The following is a 21,728-nucleotide window of genomic DNA, read 5'->3' on the forward strand; positions in this document are numbered from 1 at the left end:
GTGAATTGTCTCTTATGTTTGAAGAAATTAAATAGCAGTGGTTACCCTCATCACTAGTCACTGAAAAAGAACCCATCCTCTGTATTTAACTCAAATAAATTGAGAAAGAGAGTCTGGTTTTCCCATGAGAAAACCATACATACCTATGCACGTATGTATCATGGTTTAAAATAAAAGAATTCACCGTTATAGTGGAGGGGAATGAGTTTTGTTGTTTAGTCCACAAGTCACGTCCAACTCTTTTGCAGACTGTAGTCCACCAGGCTCCTCTGTCCGTGAGATTGCCCAGGCAAGAATATAGGCAAGAATGCTGGAGTGGGTTGCCATTTCCTTCTCCAGGGGATCGTCCTGATCCAGAGATTGAACCCACATCTCCTGCATACATCTCCTGCATTCCAGGCAGATTCTTTACTGCCGAACCACCAGGGAAGCCCTAAACATAGGAGAGCAACCACCCAACTTAGGGCATGAACCTATCACCCTGGGATTAAGAGGTTCATGCTCTACTAACTGAGGATGTAGTTTACAAATAGAATTAAATTCATAAGTTTATTAGAAGAAAACTGGTGATGAGTTAATCTCTAATTATTTTGAGATAGGTACTATCATGCCAAAATATAAACTAACGAGCATCTATTGAAAAAGAACAGCTTAGTTTAATTATTAAAATTAATAATAGAAACATAAAGAGAAATCCAAGTATGGATTCACTATTCTTTTTCCTCTCTGATGTAGTTATAAACCTGAAATGGTCTCATCTATGAACTTACATATACCCTTGCATGCCAGATAATGCCGCAGAGCACCGCACCTATCTTGTTTCATTCAGTGTTACTCTTTCCTATGTTTTTAATTCATTTCCATTTCTAAAGCCATTTTCCTTTTCTTTTTCCAGACAGAGGAATCTCCGTATATCAATGGCAGGTATTATAGTAAAATTATCATTTCCCCTGAAGAGAATGTTACATTAACTTGCACAGCAGAAAACCAGCTGGAGAGAACAGTAAACTCCTTGAATGTCTCTGCTAGTGAGTATTTCCTTTCTGGCATTAAAAAAAGTAAGAAAATTTGAAGTTATTCTTCATTAGTTTAAAATCTTCAATTCCATCTTCCTGTACTGCATTATGGTAAGTTTTATTTATTTATTTTGCATTTGGTATCATCATCATAAGGTTCTTTTTTTTTTCTTCCTGGTGTCCATTCTTTACAATCCTTGTCTTGACAGTTAAATCATTTCATGTTTTATGGATCAGAGACTTTATCTTGTACAGGAATATTTCCAAGATCAACAGAGGATAAGGACTATGTTGCTCTTACTTAATCCATGTTTTGTGTTCAGATGATTCAAAGATTACCTGAAAACATTTCTCTAACAGTTTTAATTTTAGTAAATTTTTAATTCCCTTTAATCTATTATTTTTCATTTCAATTCTTTGTGGTATTTATCCTATTCTTATTTTGCAAAGGAATGCCACATGCGTAAAGTCACTCAGAAAATTGGTAGTAAAACTGATATCAGGAATCCAAAAATCTAGTTTCAAAAATTGATGCATTTGAATATCAAATTTGAATCATAGGTTAAAAAATCAAACAAATTAGATAATCTCAGAGAAAGTGAAAAAAAACCTGTCAATGCTGAAATCAAGGTAATGGATACCAATAGCTGCTTCTTTATTTAAGTTGAAGTTATCTCTCATCTTCAATTCTATAATTCTTTATTTTGCTGTGTTAGTCTTAAATCAGGGCTGGCCTAGACTGAGACTCAAATCTGGGCAGGATACCAACTGACTCTCCAAACTTTCATTCTTCAGTCAGTTGGAATTCTCTATGTGATTTTAGCAAGATAGAGATATACTGGCTAGGAATTAGCTGAAGCTAGGAGAAAATAATTTTCTAAAGATAATGGCCCTTAACAGAATATGACTGGAATTAAAAAACCTTTTGGATTGACAGGAGAAAAGAGCCAAATGAATTTAACTCTAAAATAGGAGCATTGACTTCTCTGAATTCAATTCAGTGAGTATTGATTTGTCCTACCTAAAAGAGAAGTTATCCTTTCTTCCTGAACACAAGTCTCTCTTTTTAATTCTAACCCATTGAACAGTGGCTTATAGACCTTGCAGTGGTTTGATCAACATTTAATACCATCATTTTCAAAGTCAATGAGCACCTCCTAAAATTCCAATATAGTAGGTATGAGGAGGAGTCTAGGAATCTGCATTTTAACAATGATCACTGAAAATTCTGATGGAAGCCCATGTTCATAGAAAAATATTTATTTAGTCTAATATTAAATGATAATCCACCACAGTGACAATCCTCTAAATGGGCCAAGATCATCGTGCTATTAGTCATTTGGAGGGTTTTTACAAGCATCACATATATTACACCTTCACCTCTGAGATGTCCCCAGCTTTAACCACCACTCCTACCACTTTGAAAATGTCTCTAAGTGGCAAATTTCTGACACTAGAGTATGAAAATAAATTCTCCTCCACCGAGGCAGGAAAATTGAAGTTGAGAAACACTACACTGTAGATTCCATGCACTGCAACTTGTTTCTCCTAAAAAAAGAAATCCTATTAAAAGGTGGTAGATAGTGGGAAAGTTATGGATTTCAGATTAATACTATAGCTTGTCAGTTGTGAAGTTTTCTATGGTAGATCAATACCTTTGCAGTTTTAACTACTGTCTTTTCTTTAAAACAAGATGAATTTCTTTGTACGGAAGTTCATGCTTTATTAAATGTAAGTTTTTCTACCCTCAGCTGTAGAATAGATATTTTATCTTTGAGTATTATTACATCATACTATAATGGTAAAGGTGACTTTCATATATCAACAAATTTTGTTTTTAATTTCATATTAACATTTTTCATTTCAGTAAGTATTCCAGAACACGATGAGGCAGACGAGATAAGTGGTAGGTACTATGCTGCCGGCTCTTCTTCCTTGACTATCTGCTCAAGATTTATGAAGTGTCATTGCATAAATAATTTTCCTAGCTGCCACATTTTGATTTGAATTAAAATAGCAAATGAGACAAGATAGTAAGAATGCTAAAATTTTAATCCCTTAGAAGCACAAGTTTGCATGTTACTCTTAGTAGTGAGCCTTGGTCATTTTTAATCAGAAATAATAATTAGATTGACTTCTTTTCAGAAATGCTTGGCATTGTCTGTAATTGCATGGGCTTCTCTTCTTTGTTGTAGATGAAAACAAAGAAAAGGTTAATGACCAGGCAAAACTAATTGTGGGAATTGTTGTTGGTCTCCTCCTCGCTGCCCTAGTTGCTGGTGTCGTCTATTGGCTATACATGAAGAAATCAAAGTAAGTTGAAGAAAAAAGATCTTCATTGTTCATTGACTTTCACAGGGAGAAAATTCAATGTGTTCATTATGTTTATTTCAGCTGAGCATGTAAATTTCTCTAAGAGGAAAGACATATTGCCCAAAGTCAGGCTGATAACATTTTGCTTCAGCTCACCGTGGCTACATTACCAACACTGGGGACATGGCTTGGAGTGATTTCACACGTGTCCCCTTATTTTTTTCAGTCAGTAGTCCTAATTGAATTATCTTATTTTTCTCAATGCATAGGTAGGTTTTTAAAAAGCACATAGTCCCTAGGAGTCAGCTATTCTGAATTGTTTGATGGAGGTTTGTGGACATTAATTAAAAGTGGTTAGTATATCCCATGGGGACATCAGGTGTCTTTACAGTGACAGGCCAGCAGCAAAATTGTTGGTGAGGTCAAGCTGCCTTGCTGTCACTACTCCTCTTAGATTCTAGTTAGGTCACTTTGTTTTATAGGAGGATCTAATTCAGAGGAAAAGTCATCATTATGCTGTGTTGAATTAAAAAAAATGATTAAAGTAATAAAATTACTTTAAAAATGACTAAATGGTGTTTAAAGATTATTAGAATGATACAATAATAAATGTAGAGTCAACTTCACAAATCATCTAATAGTGTTTTATAATGAAAATCCAATAAACAGTTGTTGTTCAGTCGCCAAATTGTGTCCAACTCTCTGGACCACATTGACGGCAGCATGCCAGGCTTCCCTGTCCTTCACTGTCTCCTGGAGTTTGCTCAAACTCAGGTCTATTGAGTCAGCAATGCCATTCAATCATCTCATCCTCTGTCGTGCTTCTTCTGCCCTTAATCTTTTCAAGCATCAGGTTCTTTTCCAGTGAGTTGGCTCTTTGCATCAGGTGGCCCAGTTGGAGCTTTAGCTTCAGCATCAGTCCTTTCAGTTAATGTTCAGGGTTGATGTTCTTTAAGATTGACCAGTTCAATCTCCTTGCAGTCCAAGGGACTCTCAAGAGTCTTCTCCAACACCACAGTTCAAAAGCATCAATTCTTCAGCACTCAACCTTCTTTATGATCCAACTCTCCCATCTGTACATGACTATTGGAAAAGCCATGGCTTTGACTATACAGACCTTTGTTGGCAAAGTGATATCTCTGCTTTTTACTATGCTGTGTAGGTTTTTCATAGCTTTGCTTCCAAGGATCCAGCATCTTTTAATTTCATGGTTGCACTCACCATCCACAGTGATTTTGGAATCCAAGAAAATAAAATCTGTCACTGATTCCACTTTCCCCCTTCTATTTGCCATGGGGTGATGGGACCAGAGGCCATGATCTTAGTTTTCTGAATGGTGAGTTTTAAACATGCTTTTTTACTCCTTCTTTCACCCTTAACAGTGAAGATTCTTAACATACACATGTGCCTAGTACTCCTCATTGCCCCAGCTCTGACCCTAGATTCAGATGCAATTGGACAGAGATGGAGTTCTTGCATTGCATTTTATAAAAATTCTATTAGTGATTCTGTGGCGTACCCTTGGTTTCAATCATGAGTTTCAAACCCCTGTATCTTATAAATGAGGAAATTGAATTTTACAAGGGAATGTGTGTAGCTTGTGGTAACTTTGGACTTTATTTTGTATTTTCTTGATGTTTTGATATAACCCCTATCAACAACTCAGGTTGAGTTAACTTAAAATCAAAAGAAAAAACAGACTGAATCAGATCCATGGTTCTACTCTTTACAGATACAAATTTCAGTGAAGTAATATTTGAACGGATCTGCCATCAAAGGAAGGTAGTAGCTTAGAATTTTTAAACTCACATAATATGAGCATGGATTGAGTTCTGCCTTGTTCTCACAGTCCATCTCTGAAGTAGATAATCTTATTATACATATTTCACTTTGGAAAAAAACTAAGGCAGAGAATGGTTATAAGGCTTGCTTAAGATCATATACTTGTAAGCGACAGAATTATATTTTATTTAAGGCAGTAGTGTTTTAGAATCTTGGTGTTTAATTCCTAAGTCTTATTTTCTCTCATTATGCCTTACTTTTTCTCTCTTCAGAGAGGCAGAAACACATTCCTGTTGTGTATTGTAGTTGATATGCATGTCCACTCTCACACTAGGGCATAGCCACTGCTAGTCTTAGCACTTCAGTCCTCAGTCTTAAACAGTCCACACTATCACTTGATAACAAATGTGGGTTTTTTTCTCAGTGAACATTTTACCTACAAACTCTTCATTGTTGCTTTGTACCCATGGTTTCCATGGAAAGCTTAGAAGACTGTCTGTACCATGTAGAAGAGAGGAAATGCAATTTCCCAGAGGCAGTATCTATCTTATTAGATATTCTCCTTCTATGTGTCTAAGTTTCCCGACTATCAAAATCTTATCCTTCCTTTATAATCTATAATGAGGTGCTCACAAATCTAACAACTTGGCCTCTAAAGTATTTTGGTTTTATTTATTTAGGATTTCTGAAGGTAATTTTTATTTAGGGTACTTCAAAGTAATTTTATTTCTTAAAGAATAAAAATAAAATTTCTCTGTATCCTGAAATTTCACTGAAAAATAAACAGCAGTCTTGTACATTATGATCAAATGAATGTGAAATTCATGGCACTCTCCAGTGTCCTTAATCATCCTACTCTGATTGCCAATATTTCATCATATCCTATTTGTCTTTCTATGAATAGGAAAAAAATGTGTGTGGAGGGCAGGGAGGTTGTTATGTCATTGTATATTACCATATGGTAACCCAGAATTAAAATCATGGGTAAATAAATGCTGGACATTTAGCTTCATAATGTCTTTAGTTTAAGGACTAAGACTGCATACATTTCTTTTGAAGTCAGTCAGTTCAGTTCAGTCGCTCAGTCGTGTCCAACTCTTTGCAACCCCATGAATTGCAGCACGCCAGGCCTCCCTGTCCATCACCAACTCCCAGAGTTCACTCAGACTCACGTCCATCGAGTCAGTGATGCCATCCAACCATCTCATCCTCTGTCGTCCCCTTCATCTCCTGCCCTCAATCTCTCCGAGCATCAGAGACTTTTCTAATGAGTCAACTCCTCGCATGAGGTGGCCAAAGTACTGGAGTTTCAGCTTTAGCATCATTCCCTCCAAAGAAAAACCAGGGCTGATCTCCTTCAGAACGAACTGGTTGGATCTCCTTGCAGTCCAAGGGACTCTCAAGAGTCTTATCCAACACCACAGTTCAAAAGCATCAATTAAGTACTTCAGTTAATTAAGTGTTTATTTTACCATCTGACTTGGACATTTGTCTAAATAACTGTTATTTATTGAAAAGTGCACCAACTTTGCTAGAGTCAGTATTATTGGTAATCAAAATAAATTGCAGTTTTACCTCAAGCATCAAAGTGTTTTTATTAAGACTTTGCAGAACTCTTCAGATTTGCTAAGTGCTTCACATTTGTGCTCACTCAGTCATGTCCAACTCTTTGCAACCACATGGGCTGTAGCCTGCCAGGCTCCTGTATCCTTGGGATTTTCCAGGTGAGAATACTGGAGTGGGTGCCATTTCCTTCTCCTAGAAAGTGCTTCACATTCCTGACTAGCTTTTTTACTCCCCTCTGAGATAAGCAAGCATTTTTGCTATATGAGTTATTGTTAATACTTATGCCCAGAGTAAATGCAGATTCATAATAAGAGCTTTCAGGTTAAGAGTTCTTAAGTCTATTTTTGGGTCCACTATACTCCCTTTCTTCCTTTTCTTCTAGGTAACTTCACCTTTACAAATCAATATGAGTTTCATTTCTACATTTAGCTTAATTCATCACCATTTTATATGGATATGAGAGAATTTAATAATAAAGATATGGTTCAGACTTTTTTTCTCAGATACCTAAAGAAATATACCCCTGTGTTTACCCTCCTGTGAAATGATGCCGTCAAAAATCTTAGTGAGTCACACATTATTACAAACAACTTGTAGCAACAATTAAATTAGTTCTTTGCACTGGCAATTTAATGTCAGTGGAGAGAGAAATGAGAGAAACAATCTTTTATGCCCAAGTAGAATGGCACCCCCTCCAGTAGTCTTGCCTGGAAAATCCCATGGATGGAGGAGCCTGGTGGGCTGCAGTCTATGGGGTCATGAAGAGTTGGACACGACTGAGCGACTTCACTTTCACTTTTCACTTTTATGCATTGGAGAAGGAAATGGCAACCCACTCCAGTGTTCTTGCCTGGAGAATCCCAGGGATGGGGGAGCCTGGTGGGCTGCCGTCTATGGGTCGCACAGGGTCGGACACGACTGAAGTGACTTAGCAGCAGAATTTGAGTACAACATACCTAATGACTACTCAAAAACCAGGAAACTCCCCATTACATTCATATGAGATACATATTTTTATATCTATTTTTAAATATGGAAAACTGCAGCAGGAAATGCTTAGCAGTGGTGCTTGACGTTGTGATATGGTATGTTCATTGCAGAATAAGGACTCGTGCTTTCTCTACTGTTTTGATTCATATAACTGCTCACTGGAAATTTTTTTTTTTTTTTGAGATATTTTGATAGTGAGAATGGATAACTCATCATTTCCTGCCGGGGTCCAGCCCTGGCTGATCCAGGGTATTCGAAGAAGAGACGGCATAGGCGACCTATTTATTTAAATATTTATCAAAGATATAAAGAGTAATAGAATGAGGATAGCTCAGTAGGAAAATTCAGTGGAGAAAAGAGGCTGAGTAGCTTGGTTTACGTGGGAGACCAATAAAACTTCAAGACAAGAAGTTTGCACCACTTACGTAGGCCGCAGGCGTCCTTCCGTTCTCCCGAAGGAGAGGAGACACTGAGGCCTCCCCAGTCGGATCTTAGAAGCCCAGGCATAATTAGCAACCATGGCGGGTTCCGCGCTCCAGATGGAGACTCAGCCAGAATTTGAGAGAGATAGCGACATGGGGAGACCAAATTTCAGTGAACAAGGCCCGCACTTTATTTTCCAAAGTAGTTTTTATACCTTAAGTTGTGCATAGAGGATAATGGGGGAAGGGGTGGAGTCATGCAAGGACAGCAGTTCCTGGTCCTAATTGAAGCCAGGCTTTCAAACTTATCATATGCAAAAGTTCAGGTGAATTACATCATCTTCTGGCCAGGAGGCCTGTTAACATTTTAAGAAACTTATCTTTTTCTAAAGGTGATTATTCCAAAGTCAGGCACCAGCCTCCAAAAAAGCATTGGACAAAGCTGCATTCCTATAGGGCAAAGGTGAGGTGGGCTCAATCAAGAAAAGAATTAACTCAAGGGTCCAAGGTTACAAACATTGAGGCTACTACTTACATTTCTATACACCCATTATATCAATCAATACACTGCCAAGGACACAGTAGGTAAGGAGTATGGAGACTTAGCAGCAAACATTGGCCCAATAAGTGAAAAACCCTTCACCAATACAATTTCTAATCAATCTTTTAACTACTCAAAGGAATCTGTGTTTAGACAGTTTAGAACATCTCCTGCCTCTCACAGTTGGGAGGCTCTGAACAATCCCATGTGGCCAGAAAAACCTATTCAGGTAGGCTAGAGGATTTCCAAAGGAGTTTGTAGGTTAAACACTGTCACACCCAGGAATTATTAACTGGAGCTGTAAGCTAACTCTTTTTTCAGAGAGAGGTAGTGGGGGACAGCCCCCCGTAAAGTCAGAGGTGTAGGTGAAAGCACAAAGCAGAAAGTAGGCAGACTCTGGTTTTGGGGGTAGATGCTCGAGAATTTCCAGGGGGACTCCTGAGGCTTGATCCCGCCTTTGCGTATGCCGAGCCTCCTTCCTCATGACCTTTGTCATGGGCAGAGTTCCTCATGCTGGCTCCCGGCAGTGACAGAATTCCAGTTGAGCTATTCCAGATCCTGAAAGATGATGCTGTGGAAAGTGCTGCACTCAATATGCAATATGCCGGCTCCCAGCAATTTCCTATGTATGCAGGGTATTAACTGTCATTTCCAGGCAAAAGATATTAACTGACTAAACCCAGTTCATATCTAGTTGTTTAACAGGTGAAAAAAAGTGAAAATATTAGTCATTCAGTCATGTCCAACTCTTTGCAACCCAATGAACTGTAGCCCACCAGGCTGCTCTGTCCATGGAATTCTCCAGGCAAGAATACTGGAGTGAGTAGTCATTCCCTTCTCAAAGGGATCTTCCTGACCCAGGGATTGAACTTCAGTCTCCTACATTGCAGGCAGATTCTTTACCATCTGAGCCATGTTTAATAGGAAACATGGAAACATGAAGACCTAGACCTAGAGATAATTCAATGACTTTTAAAATTATTTACTCCATTCACTCCATCATATTCTCTGAACATTGTTTTTATATCTGGAGGAAGTTATATGTTACTTTTTGAGTTCTAAATTCTCTCCCACATTTTTTATAGTATAAGAACTACTGAAAAATTGAAAGAGTCAGAGATAAAGGAAAAAATGTAAGGCAGCATGATGTAGCCACAAGCTTATTCAGAAGTATATTAAAACCATAATTTCCTGATTGGTTACATTTAAGAGACCCTTGGCCACCATACTTCTTATCACTAAACTGAAAGTAAGCACCAACCAAACATTTATAATCTCAAAATACATGTTGTATGGATCTTGGAAATTTACCAAGAGATTTATCTTTTGCAACTGTGAAACTCATGACTATTTTCATGAAGTTTTTTGTACAATATGAGGACAATGTGGAAGTCTAAAATTCACAAATATCTTTTGTCAGTTCTGCCTTATATAATGCTTTACTATTCTCCTACTGTCTTAGGGAAAAAAAACCAGGCAGTCCTAAATTGGCAAAAGACTAAAGAAAACTAGTCTTTAACCTCAAAACTTTAAGAAATATGGTTATATTAAGCCTTTCTAAAACTCTTCTCATTAGTATCTCTTAGTATATGGAAGAGGATCTTGCAAGAAATTTAATTTTAACTGAATTCTATTTTCAATCAATATTCTCTCTAAAATCAATGTTCCCATAAGGAAAGATTGACTCCCCGCTGAATGACTTGAAAATACAGGGTTAAAGGACCATTTATGGTACATTTTGAGTGACTTTCCTAGTGTATTACTACTTAACTGAAATCCTCAAAATTTAATGAGGTAAGTTTGCTGCTGCTGCTGCTGCTGCTAAGTCGCTTCAGTTGTGTCCGACTCTGTGAGACCCCATAGACGGCAGCCCACCAGTCTCTCCCATCCCTGGGATTCTCCAGGCAAGAACACTGGAGTAGGTTGCCATTTGCTTCTCCAATGCATAAAGTGAAAAGTGAAAGTGAAGTCGCTCAGTCGTGTCCGACTCTTAGCTACCCCATGGACTGCAGCCCACCAGGCTCCTCCATCCATGGGATTTTCCAGGCAAGAGTACTGGAGTGGGGTGCCATTGCCTTCTTAAACATATTTCATAGTATCTAAGGCTCAGTGAATATTACCTGCCCAAGTTAATGCATGCAGTATATTATTCCGTATCCCGTATAAACTTTCAAATATATTTTGCTGCCTCACAAGGACTTCTTTGGAATTAAAACTTCATCTCTGACTTTAATTGCATGCTGGCATTTTATGTAGTGCTAGGGGTTGGAGGATGTGTTTTCAAGTGCAGAGCTGATGTGGCCTCTTGCCTTATATTAGACATCAAGCTAATCCAAGCTTTGATTTCTTTTTCCTTCACTACCCCATAGCCTGGCAGGCAGCCAAAAGAGGAATAAAAGACAATGCCCCATTATTCTATCAAAGCATAAATAATAGAAGAGACTAAATAGGAAATAAGACAATGTGGGAATGCTTGAGTCCCCATTCAGTCAGTCACAAGGTCGTGGCCCCCCAAAAGAGCAGAAGTGTCCATGGCCCTGCTCTCTCCTACTACATGTGAACTGAACCATTTCCAGTGGGAAGAGATAGCATCAAAATTTCCATTTTTATCTCTCTTTGAGTGCTTAGTCCCTCAGTCCTGTCTATCTCTTTGCAACCCCATGGACTGTAGCCCACCAGGCTCCTCTGTCCATGGGATTTCCCAAGCAAGAATACTGGAATGGGTTGCCATTTCCTTCTCCAGGGGATCTTTCTAACCCAGGGATCAAAACTGCATCTCCTGCATTGGCAGGTGAATTCTTTACCACTGAGCCACCAGAGAAGCCTGTCTATATACATGCATTTCACTTCAGTTAAGTTCAATTCAGTCACTCAGTCATGTCTGACTCTTTGCAACCCCATGAACCGCAGCACGCCAGGCCTCCCTGTCCATCAGCAACTCCTGGAGTCCACCCAAACCTATGTCCATCGAGTTGGTGATGCCATCCAACCATCTCATCCTCTGTCGTTCACTTCTCCTCCTGCCCTCAATCTTTCCCAGCATGAGGGTCTTTTCAAATGAGTCAGCTCTTCGCACCAGGTGGCCAAAGTATTGGAGCTTCAGCTTCAACATCAGTCTTTCCAATGAACACCGAGGACAGATCTCCTTTAGGATGGAATGGTTGGATCTCCTTGCAGTCCAAGGGACTCTCAAGAGTCTTCTCCAACACCACAGTTCAAAAGCATCAATTCTTTGGCACTCAGCTTTCTTCACAGTCCAACTCTCACATCCATACATGACCACTAGAAAAACCATAGCCTTGACTAGACAGACTTTGTTGGCAAAGTAATGTCTCTGCTTTTTAATATGCTGTCTAGGTTGGTCATAACTTTCCTTCCAAGGAGTAAGTGTCTTTTAGCATTTCACTTAATTTGTTTAATTTCATGTTTTTTTTTTTAAATCATTGTTTCAAAAGTGAAGGGAAGTCCTATTTCTCAAGTTTCTGCTTCTGCTCATACTGTTAACACATTACCCACCTAAAGGAAACACCTAAATTACCCACCTAAAGGAAACGCCTAAATCACCCACCTAAAGGAAATGCTTTGAACCATGATGCTGAATACATGCCAGTGGCATCCTGCTTTTGTGCACATTCAGTGTTGTTACATTTATTTTGATCCACTGATCCACTGACATAATGGTGGTTCCCATATCTGCTATTGCCCAAATGAAAGGCTGTCTTCTATTTTTCACTGCTAATATTAGGATTTCCTGTTTTGGTAGAGAGTTTCTTCGGACAGTCATTTGAAGAAATGCTAAAGATATCAAATCAAAACTTTAAGAAGTCCAACTATTCATTTTTCTTTATTTCCTTCTTCAAACCCCAAAACTGCTGACAAATGTCCTTCAGAGATGTGGGGCTTAGAGCCCTCCTCTCCTCTTCTAACTCTTTATTAAGGTTAGCCTAGGGGGAAGCTTACTTTGCTGAGAGCTGTGACCAAGGAATAAAGAAAAATAACTATTCTCATGGTTATTATCCTGATTACCTGCACAGGTATCAATGGCAGGTTTGCTGAGAGTGGCAATTCCACACTGCCAGGGTCCCAGTTGTAAATACCTGTGATCCTGGTGCCCTTCTGTGCTGTGTTCCAGGAATGCTATATAGTAGAAATCATAGAAAATGCCCTTTTAAACTGGGAAGTATTAATAATTCCTCATGTTGCCTCTCAGTTTTCAAATTTGTTATACATGTGCCTACATTTGGAAAACCTAAAGTCCTATGAATTCTTTCATGTATGAGTTATTATACATGGCTATTGTTTTTATTTTCCAAATGTGCAACTCTGTTAGAACACTTTATGTATCCTTTCAAATGACACCACATTCCAAGATTATGATATATTGGCTATGTCTGCCATTCCTACCCCCTTCACTTTCCCTACCTCCTTTATCCCCTTTTAAATTTATGTTAGTTGAGCTATAGTTGATGTATAACATTGAATAAATTTAAAGTGTACCATGTGTTGCTTTGATACATTTATATACTGCAATGTGATTTCCACTGTAGCATTAGTAACATCTCTATCCCATCTCTTAGTAACTCTAAAGCAAAGGCACATTTAGAAGACACTGCTTGATTTAGTTCCCTACCTTCTTTCAAAGAGATCTGGTAACAAATTTATAGTACTGGGGAAAATCTCACAAAAAAGTTAAAGAATCTTCTAAAATGTTACTTAAAAGCAACTTGAATGCTTAACAGCACTGCACTTACAGAAATAACACAGAGGAGTAGTTGAGAGAGAGGATTGAACTCTCTTCGGCCACTCAGTAGCTATGTGGCTGGGCAACAATCCAGGACTCACCATTGTTTTGAGTCCCTGTCACTTCCTGGGGACTTTCACATATATTCTACATTTATCCTCACACCAGCCCTAGGAGTAGACCCTACTGTCCCCCATTTACAGAAGAGCAAACATCTTAAGAGGAGGGACTTGTCTAAGGACTCAGCTCACACTTGACACATGAGGATTAGAACCCAGGTTTACTAACCTCAGGGTTAAGACTCTTCTCTCCACTTTACTGATTAGAGGGTCACCTCCAGAGCTTCTTCCAATATTAATTTGTTATTCTATTATTTAAATTTTATCTCATTTTAAAATTATAAAAAAGTTGACTGATGCATAACTCTCCAGACAAGTAATTGTAATAATTTGTATTTTAACTGAAATGCTCATTGTTTATAAATGCCTTAACCTCCTTCCTTAAATCAATCAACTTAAAAAAAAATATTGACTGAAAATATTGCTCAAAAGAATGGTTTAAATAAAATTTTGTTCTCTTCCAGTAGTAGATAGATTTCTAACCTGTGTAATGCTTTCAAACCGCTAAAATTTCCAAAAATTAAAAAAGACACAGGGAGAGGGTGGGGAGATTTGGGAGAATAGCATTGAAACATGTATAATATAATGTATGAAACGAGTCACCAGTCCAGGTTCGATGCAGGATACTGGATGCTTGGGGCTGGTGCACTGGGACGACCCAGAGGGAGGGTATGGGGAGGGAGGAGGAAGGAGGGTTCAGGATGGGGAACACAGGTATACCTGTGGCGGATTCATTTCGATATTTGGCAAAACTAACACAATATTGTAAAGTTTAAAAATAAAATAAAATTTAAAAAAAAAGACACATCCATAAAATTATATTTATTTTTACCACATCAAGCTCTAAACTGAGCCCAAAAGTAATCAAGCCCAAGAGTAAGTTCTGGAGTTTTTTTCCCAGTTAGAGAGAGCAGACTCTCAGTAACAAAAATTTGTAAAATCTTCAAGTAAATCTTACATACATGCACTCAGTGAATACCTCCCTCCCCCAGCAGCAACACTAATTTATTTCTATTTAAAACATTTCACAGTGGTTAACACTTGGCATATTTGTATAACTGTGTAACTTGGCCCATAGATCCTGGAGCCAGACTACTGGAGTTTGAATCCTGGCTTTGCTGTTTGCTAGCTGTGTAACCACAAGCAAGTTTATTAGTGTACTTCAATGTAAAACAGAGGTATCCTAAAGCTATTATGCCTCAGTGTGCCCCAGGCCCTTTTCTAAATGCTTGGCCTGGGGCACAATGAGGCATAATAAGAGTTTTAGCAGTTATTTTTTTTTGGACAGTGAGATTAAGAAAAGATGGGAATTTTTTTTCCTTTTTTTAATTTTAAAAATAATCAGTTTGAAGTTGCTCAACTCTCCTTCTACAAACATATTCTACAAATATGTTTCATGTTACCCTTAAGAAACTCTTTTTCATAATACCAAACTGTAAGCAGTGATTCTTAGCCTGATTTTACCTGACCAATATGCTGAAAAATATTGTGATTTTCCCTGAAAATCACAACTTCCTTAGAATTCTAGTCACTCCCTTCCTCTCAAGACCCCCTTCTTTTATTTGATAGAATTTTTTGAAATCACAGAAATTACCCTTCATCCCTACACAAATACTAAATCCACCTATAAAGTGAGTAGAATTGGAAGTAGGAATGGTATCCAGTTTCTCATTGTACTTTTTGCCTGATTCTTGCAATTCTTGGCCATGAGGATAATGCTTTAGTTTTTCTCTATATAATAATTTTATATTAAGGTAAAATTTACTTACATTTAATATGTAATTAAATATGTTTTGGTAAATGTATACACCATTGTAGCCATTATTCCAATCATGATATAGAGCACCCCATCACCCCTTTGGAATTCCTTCCTATACAGCCCTGTCATCCTTTTTCCCTTAGGCAATCACTATGCTGATTGCTATCAAAAGTATTCTATTTTACCTATCTGTGAAAAAGCAGCTGGGTGTGTTCTGACTTTATACTGTTGTTGTTCAGTCACTAAGTTATGTTTGACTCTTTGAGACCCCGTGGACTATAGCATACCAGGCTTTCTTGTCCTTCACTATCTCCCAGAATTTGCTCAAACTCATGTCCATTGTGTTGATGATGCCATCCAAACATCTCATCCTCTGTCATCCCCTTCTCTTCCTGCCATCCATCTTTCTCAGCATCACGTTTTTTTCCAATAAATTGGTTCTTTGCATCAGGTGGCCAAAGTATTGGAGCTTCAGCTTCAGCATCAGTCCTTGCAGTGAATATTCAGTGTTGATTTCCTTTAGGATTGACTGGTTGATCTCCTTGTACTCCAAGGGACTCTCAAGAGTCTTCTCCAACACCACAGTTTGAAAGCATCAATTCTTCGGTGCTTAGCCTTCTTTATAGTCCAACTGTCACTTCCATATACGACTACTGGGAAACCATAGCTTTGACCATAATGCACCTTTGTCAGCAAAATGACTTCTCTGCTTTTTAAAACACTAGGTTTGTCATAATTTTCCTTCAAGGAGCAAGCATCATTTAATTTCATGGCTGCAGTCACTGTCTGCAGTGATTCTGGAGCCCAAAAAAAGAAAATCTGTCACTGCCTCCACTTTTTTCCCATCTATATGCCATGCAGTGATGGGACCAGGTGCCATGATCCTAATTTTTTGAATATTGAGTTTTAAGCCAGCTTTTTCACTCTCTTTTTCACCTCTTGTCAAGAGGCTCTTTAGTTTAGACTTGATATTGGTGAACACTAATATCATAAGGAACAGTAAAAGGAAATACATAAGAAGTGTAATAAGGCCAGTTAGTTCAATTCAGTAAAAGAAATATATTTTGGGTGCCTACCTTATTCAGACAAGAAGGTATAAGTAAAACATGGTCCTTACTATCAAGGAGTTTACATTCAAGTCAAGGAGACTAAAGAGATTGACCACATTTGAAATGTTACAGGACAGATGCCTGGAGACCGGGGTGGAGACTCTATGATGGGAAGAGCTGGATCTCTCTATGTTTAAGGTCTGGAGAAAGCGAGACATGTCAGAATCTCAATCAGAAGCTTGAGAAGGCCATGACTTAGGGATAGGGACAAACCAGATGTAGACTGAATCTTACTAAAACTGCAGCTGAGCTTCAACCTAGCTCAAACCCTGACCGAATTGAAGTCATCCTATCTGCTCACCTTTCTGCTTAACAAAGTAAAGGGGGGACCTTATTTGATGGAAAATAACATTGTGTGTAGACTCTTCTATTATTTTGTATATGGTGTCATGCAAAATAAAAAGGACTAGATTTACAAAGAGTCAAGAAAATATAATCAATAATCAAGAGGAAAAGCAGACAAGCGGATCTGTGAATTATTTGGGTATTGTAGTTAACAGACAAGGATATTACTAAAACTATAAATAATATATTGAAAGTGAAAGAAAGATGGCCAAAGGAGATGGAGTCAAAAATTGAAATTAACTTTAAAATATTTTTTAAAATATAATATTAAATATAATTCTCCTGTATTGCAGTCAGACTCTTTACCATCTGAGCCACTGTCTAAGCCACCATATTACATTATATAATATTAAAATATATATTAAAATAGGTCTGAAATATATTAAAATAGGTTAGGGTTTGGGTTATTAAAAATATGTCTCTGGTAGATAAATTTAGAAGTAGATTGGCCACAGCAGTACAAAAGAGAAGCAAACTAGAATACAGATCAATAGAACACATAGAGGTTGAGGCACAGAGAGGAAAAGAATACATAGGATGCTTAAGAGAATAAGAGACACGTGGGACACATATAAAGGTCTACCTTATGTATCAACATAAGTGAAATCCCAGAAAGAATAAAGAGTAAGAATGTCCATCATCAATGAAATAAATCAGCCCAATAACAAGCTATACAGTAATGAGAATGAACAACCTACAACTACATGCAACATTATATGTGAATATCACAAACATAAAGTTGAGTTTAAATAAAAGGCAGATAGAAATGAATACATGTGGTATGATTCCATTTATAACAAATTATAAAAACAGATAAAACCATTCTGTGAAAAATCTGGATTGTGATAACCTTTGGGGAGGTAGCAGTGACTGGAAGGAGTATAATGGGGGACTTCTACATCTGAAGCCATTCTGTTTCTTGAGCTAGTTGCCAGTTACCAGTTACATTCGTGCATCCACTTTTGAAAATTCATTGTACACTTTTTATGGGTACATTATCTTCTATGGATTTTATTGAGGTTGCATGTGTGCATGCTCAGTTGCTCAGTCACATCCAACTCTTTGGGACCCTATGGACTGTAGCTCGCCAGGCTCCTCTGTCCATGGGATTTTCCAGGCAAGAATACTAGAGTGGGTTGCCACTTCCTCCTCCAGGGGATCTTCTGACTCAGGGATCAAACCCACATCTCCTGGGTCTCCTGCAATGGCAAGTGAATTCTTTACCACTTCACTTCAGTTCAGTTCAGTCTCTCGTTGTGTCTGACTCTTTGCGACCCTATGGACTGCAGCACGCCAGGCCTCCCTGTCCATCACCACTTAGTCACCTGGAAAACTCCATTATTGAGGTTACTAAGACTTTATTTGTTACTAGTTAAGTAACTAATTAAGCTTCTCAGGTGGTTCAGTGGTAAAGAATCCACCTGCCAATGCAGGAGATACGGGTCCGATGCCTTGGTCAGGAAGATCCCATGGAGAAGGAAGTGACAATTCACTCCAGTATGCCTGCTGGGAAAACCCTATAGACAAAGGAGCCTGGTGAGATATAGTTTGTGGGGTTGCAAAGAGTCAGATGTGACTGAGCACACACACACAAAGTAACTAATTAGACAGTAGAACTCAAAAAATCTGTGATATGTATGCAGCTGCTGCTAAGTCGCTTCAGTCGTGTCCGACTCTATGAGACTCCATAGACAGCAGCCCACCAGGCTACTCTGTCCCTGGGATTCTCCAGGCAAGAATACTGGAGTGGGTTGCCATTTCCTTCTCCAATGCACGCATGCATGCTAAGTCGCTTCAGTCGTGTCCAACTGTGTGACCGTATGGACAGCAGCCCACCAGGCTCCTCTGTCCACAGGATTCTCCAGGCAAGAATACTGGATATATATCCATCTACATTTTATATATATATATATGAATATACATATATATAAATATACATATGTATATACATATATATATAAATATACATATATACATAAATATATATATATATACAAACACACACCATTACATTATATATATGTATACCATTACATTATATATATACACCATCTATATTATAGATATGTATATATATAATGGTATATATACCTTTATATTATATATATAAATTCATATCTAAAAAGCCTCTTGATGAAGATGAAAGAGGAGAGTGAAAAAGTTGGCTTAAAACTCAACATTCAGAAAGTGAAGATCATGGCATCTGGTCCCATCATTTTATGGGAAATAGATGGGGAAACAGTGGAAACAGTGTCAGACTTTATTTTTGGGGGCTCCAAAATCACTGCAGATGGTGACTGCAGCCATGAAATTTAAAGACACTTACTCCTTAGAAGAAAAGTTATGACCAATCTGGATAACATATTGAAAAGCAGAGACGTTACTTTGCCAACAAAGGTCCATCTAGTCAAGGCTATGGTTTTTCCAGTGGTCATGTATGGATGTGAGAGTTGGACTGTGAAGAAAGCTGAGCGCCAAAGAATTGATGCTTTTGAACTGTGGTATTGGAGAAGACTCTTGAGAGTCCCTTGGACTGCAAGGAGAGCCAACCAGTCCATTCTGAAGGAGATCAGCCCTGGGATTTCTTTGGAAGGAATGATGCTAAAGCTGAAACTCCAGTACTTTGGCCACCTCATGTGAAGAGTTGACACATTGGAAAAGACTCTGATGCTGGGAGGGATTGGGGGCAGGAGCAGAAGGGGACAACAGAGGATGTGATGGCTAGATGGCATCACTGACTTGATGGACGTGAGTCTGAGTGAACTCCAGGAGTTGGTGATGGACAGGGAGGCCTGGCGTGCTGTGATTCATGGGGTCGCAAAGAGTCGGACACGACTGAGCGACTGAACTGAACTGAAATTCATATCTGTCCTGTCACATATTATAGGACTCTCTCCTGCTTATGAACAATTTAGAAGACTGTCATTTAAGCTAAATTAAAATTTTTTTAATCACAAATTAAATTTAGGCTAAATATAATTAATGTCCCAATATGAATGAGCTGTATGTCTTTATCTCACTTGGACATAAAACATACACTCTTAAACACTATTAACACTTTTAAGTTGTGATTCTTGGCAAATGAGTTACAGAATTCTATTTAAAGCATAGCATATTCTCTAAAATTTTTCACTTTTAGGGAAAAATGGCATTTTCTACCCCAACTTCTTTAATCAAGAAACACATCTGGTGTTATATAATTTTTAAAAGTGTAAGTGTTACTAGGAATCATTGACTCAATAGACATAAGTTTGAGCAAACTCTGAGAGAAAGTTAAGGACAGGGAAGCCTGGCATTCTGCAGTCCATGGGATTGCAAAGAGTTAGACATGACTTAGCAACTGAACAACAATAACAATTACTAGGAATTATATAGCAACAATAATTTGAAGTACCATAGCTGTGGTTTCCCTGATGACTTCTATTTCTCTTAGCATATATGTAATGCAACCCCAGGGTCAAGATAGTTTCAGTGAAATGTGTTCTATTACCAGTCAAGGCTCACAGATGTGGAATTGTTCATCCTAAGGGCATATGTGTATTTGATGTAAAACATTTGCTTTTAAAAGGTACATTAATGTGAACTCTAATATTAAAAATGTTCAGTTGCTCAGTTGTGTCTGACTCTGCAACCCCATGGTCTGCATGGGATAGGCTTCCCTATTCTTCACCAACTCCCAGAGCTTGCCTAAACTCATGTCCATTGAGTTAGTGATGCCATCCAACCATCTTGTCCTCTGTTGTCCCCACCTCCTCCTGCCTTCAATATTTCTCAGCTTCAAGATCTTTTCCAATCTGTTGGCTCTTCACATCAGGTGGCCATAGTATTAGAGCTTCAACTTCAGCCTCAGTCCTTCCAATGAATATTCAGGACTGATTTCCTTTAGGATTGACTCGTTTGATCTCCTTAGGGTTCAAGGGACTCTCAAGAGTCTTCTCCAACACCACAGTTGGAAAGCATCAGTTCTTTGGCGCTCAGCCTTCTTTATGGTGCAACTCTCACATCCATACATGACCACTGGAAAAACCATAGCTTTGACTACATGGACCTCTGTCAGCAAAGTAAGGTGTCTGCTTTTTAATACACTGTCTAGGTTTGTCATAGCTTTTCCTTCAAGGAGCTAGCATCTTTTAATTTCATGGCTGCAGTCACCATCCACCGTCCACCGATTTTGGAGCCCAAGAAAATAGCCTGTCACTGTTTCCATTGTTTCTCCATCTGTTTGTTATGAAGTGATGTGACTGAATGCTGTGATCTTTGTGTTTTGAATGTTGAGTTTTAAACCAGTTTTTAAGAAAAGTTAAATATGTTTGTCAATGTGATAATGTGTATTTAATTCTCTTATAGGACTGCATCAAAACATGTAAACAAGGACCTTGGTAATATGGAAGAAAACAAAAAGTTAGAAGAAAACAATCACAAAACAGAAGCCTAAGAGAGAAATTGTTCCACTTGTCATCCAGGTGGGTAGGCTGTGTGAGGTTTACAAAGATAATTCCCAGGAAAATATGAAACATTCTAGTGGTAAAAGGGAAGGCCTTGACATTAACATGCATTATAATTGCAGCTTTAAAAACAGGAAGAAATTTTTTCCAAAGAAAACTTTGGTTACTCAGAAAGGTATTCTCAGAAGAATGGAATCTCAATGGACTCCCCATCCTCAAGCAAATCATTGTCCTCAGGATAATTGAACTCAATTTAGAGATTTTAACATTCAATGAGCATTTTCAGTCTAATGCCAAAAATTTTGCTGAGTACAAAAAGCTTAATTTTATAAATTGATGTTTTGGTTAGGTAAGAGCCATTCTCATATTTTACTTTAAAAAGCAATTATGAGAACAATTTTAAAATATAAAAATTTTAATCCAAGGGTTTAATATACTTAGAAGGGTCAGTGTATTTATGCAGCCATTTCTCAAATCATTCTAATGAAAAGATGAACAAATTTGTATGTGTGTACACACTTTTCCAAATAGTGTATATATTATATGTATGTATCTATATATGCATATATATGTGTATATA

The 21,728-nt window shown here is 38.0% G+C and overlaps 1 protein-coding gene across 2 annotated transcripts in view; it reads left to right on the plus strand.

The window, feature by feature from the left end:
* The window catches only part of ALCAM (activated leukocyte cell adhesion molecule), a 229,005-nt gene that overhangs the window by 203,854 nt on the left and 3,423 nt on the right, over positions 1-21,728 (plus strand). Inside the window, exons 12-15 of one of the 2 annotated variants that reach the window (XM_027564429.1) lie at positions 896-1,028; positions 2,884-2,922; positions 3,212-3,329; positions 21,051-21,166. In XM_027564429.1, the coding sequence (XP_027420230.1) occupies positions 896-1,028; positions 2,884-2,922; positions 3,212-3,329; positions 21,051-21,138 (378 nt within the window). In that variant the 3' untranslated portion in view covers positions 21,139-21,166. The remainder of the gene's footprint in view (positions 1-895; positions 1,029-2,883; positions 2,923-3,211; positions 3,330-21,050; positions 21,167-21,728) is intronic. The other variant, XM_027564514.1, reaches the window with a different exon arrangement.

The sequence above is a fragment of the Bos indicus x Bos taurus genome, chromosome 1 (genome assembly GCF_003369695.1).
Source record: "Bos indicus x Bos taurus breed Angus x Brahman F1 hybrid chromosome 1, Bos_hybrid_MaternalHap_v2.0, whole genome shotgun sequence".
NCBI classification, from domain to species: Eukaryota; Metazoa; Chordata; class Mammalia; order Artiodactyla; family Bovidae; genus Bos; species Bos indicus x Bos taurus.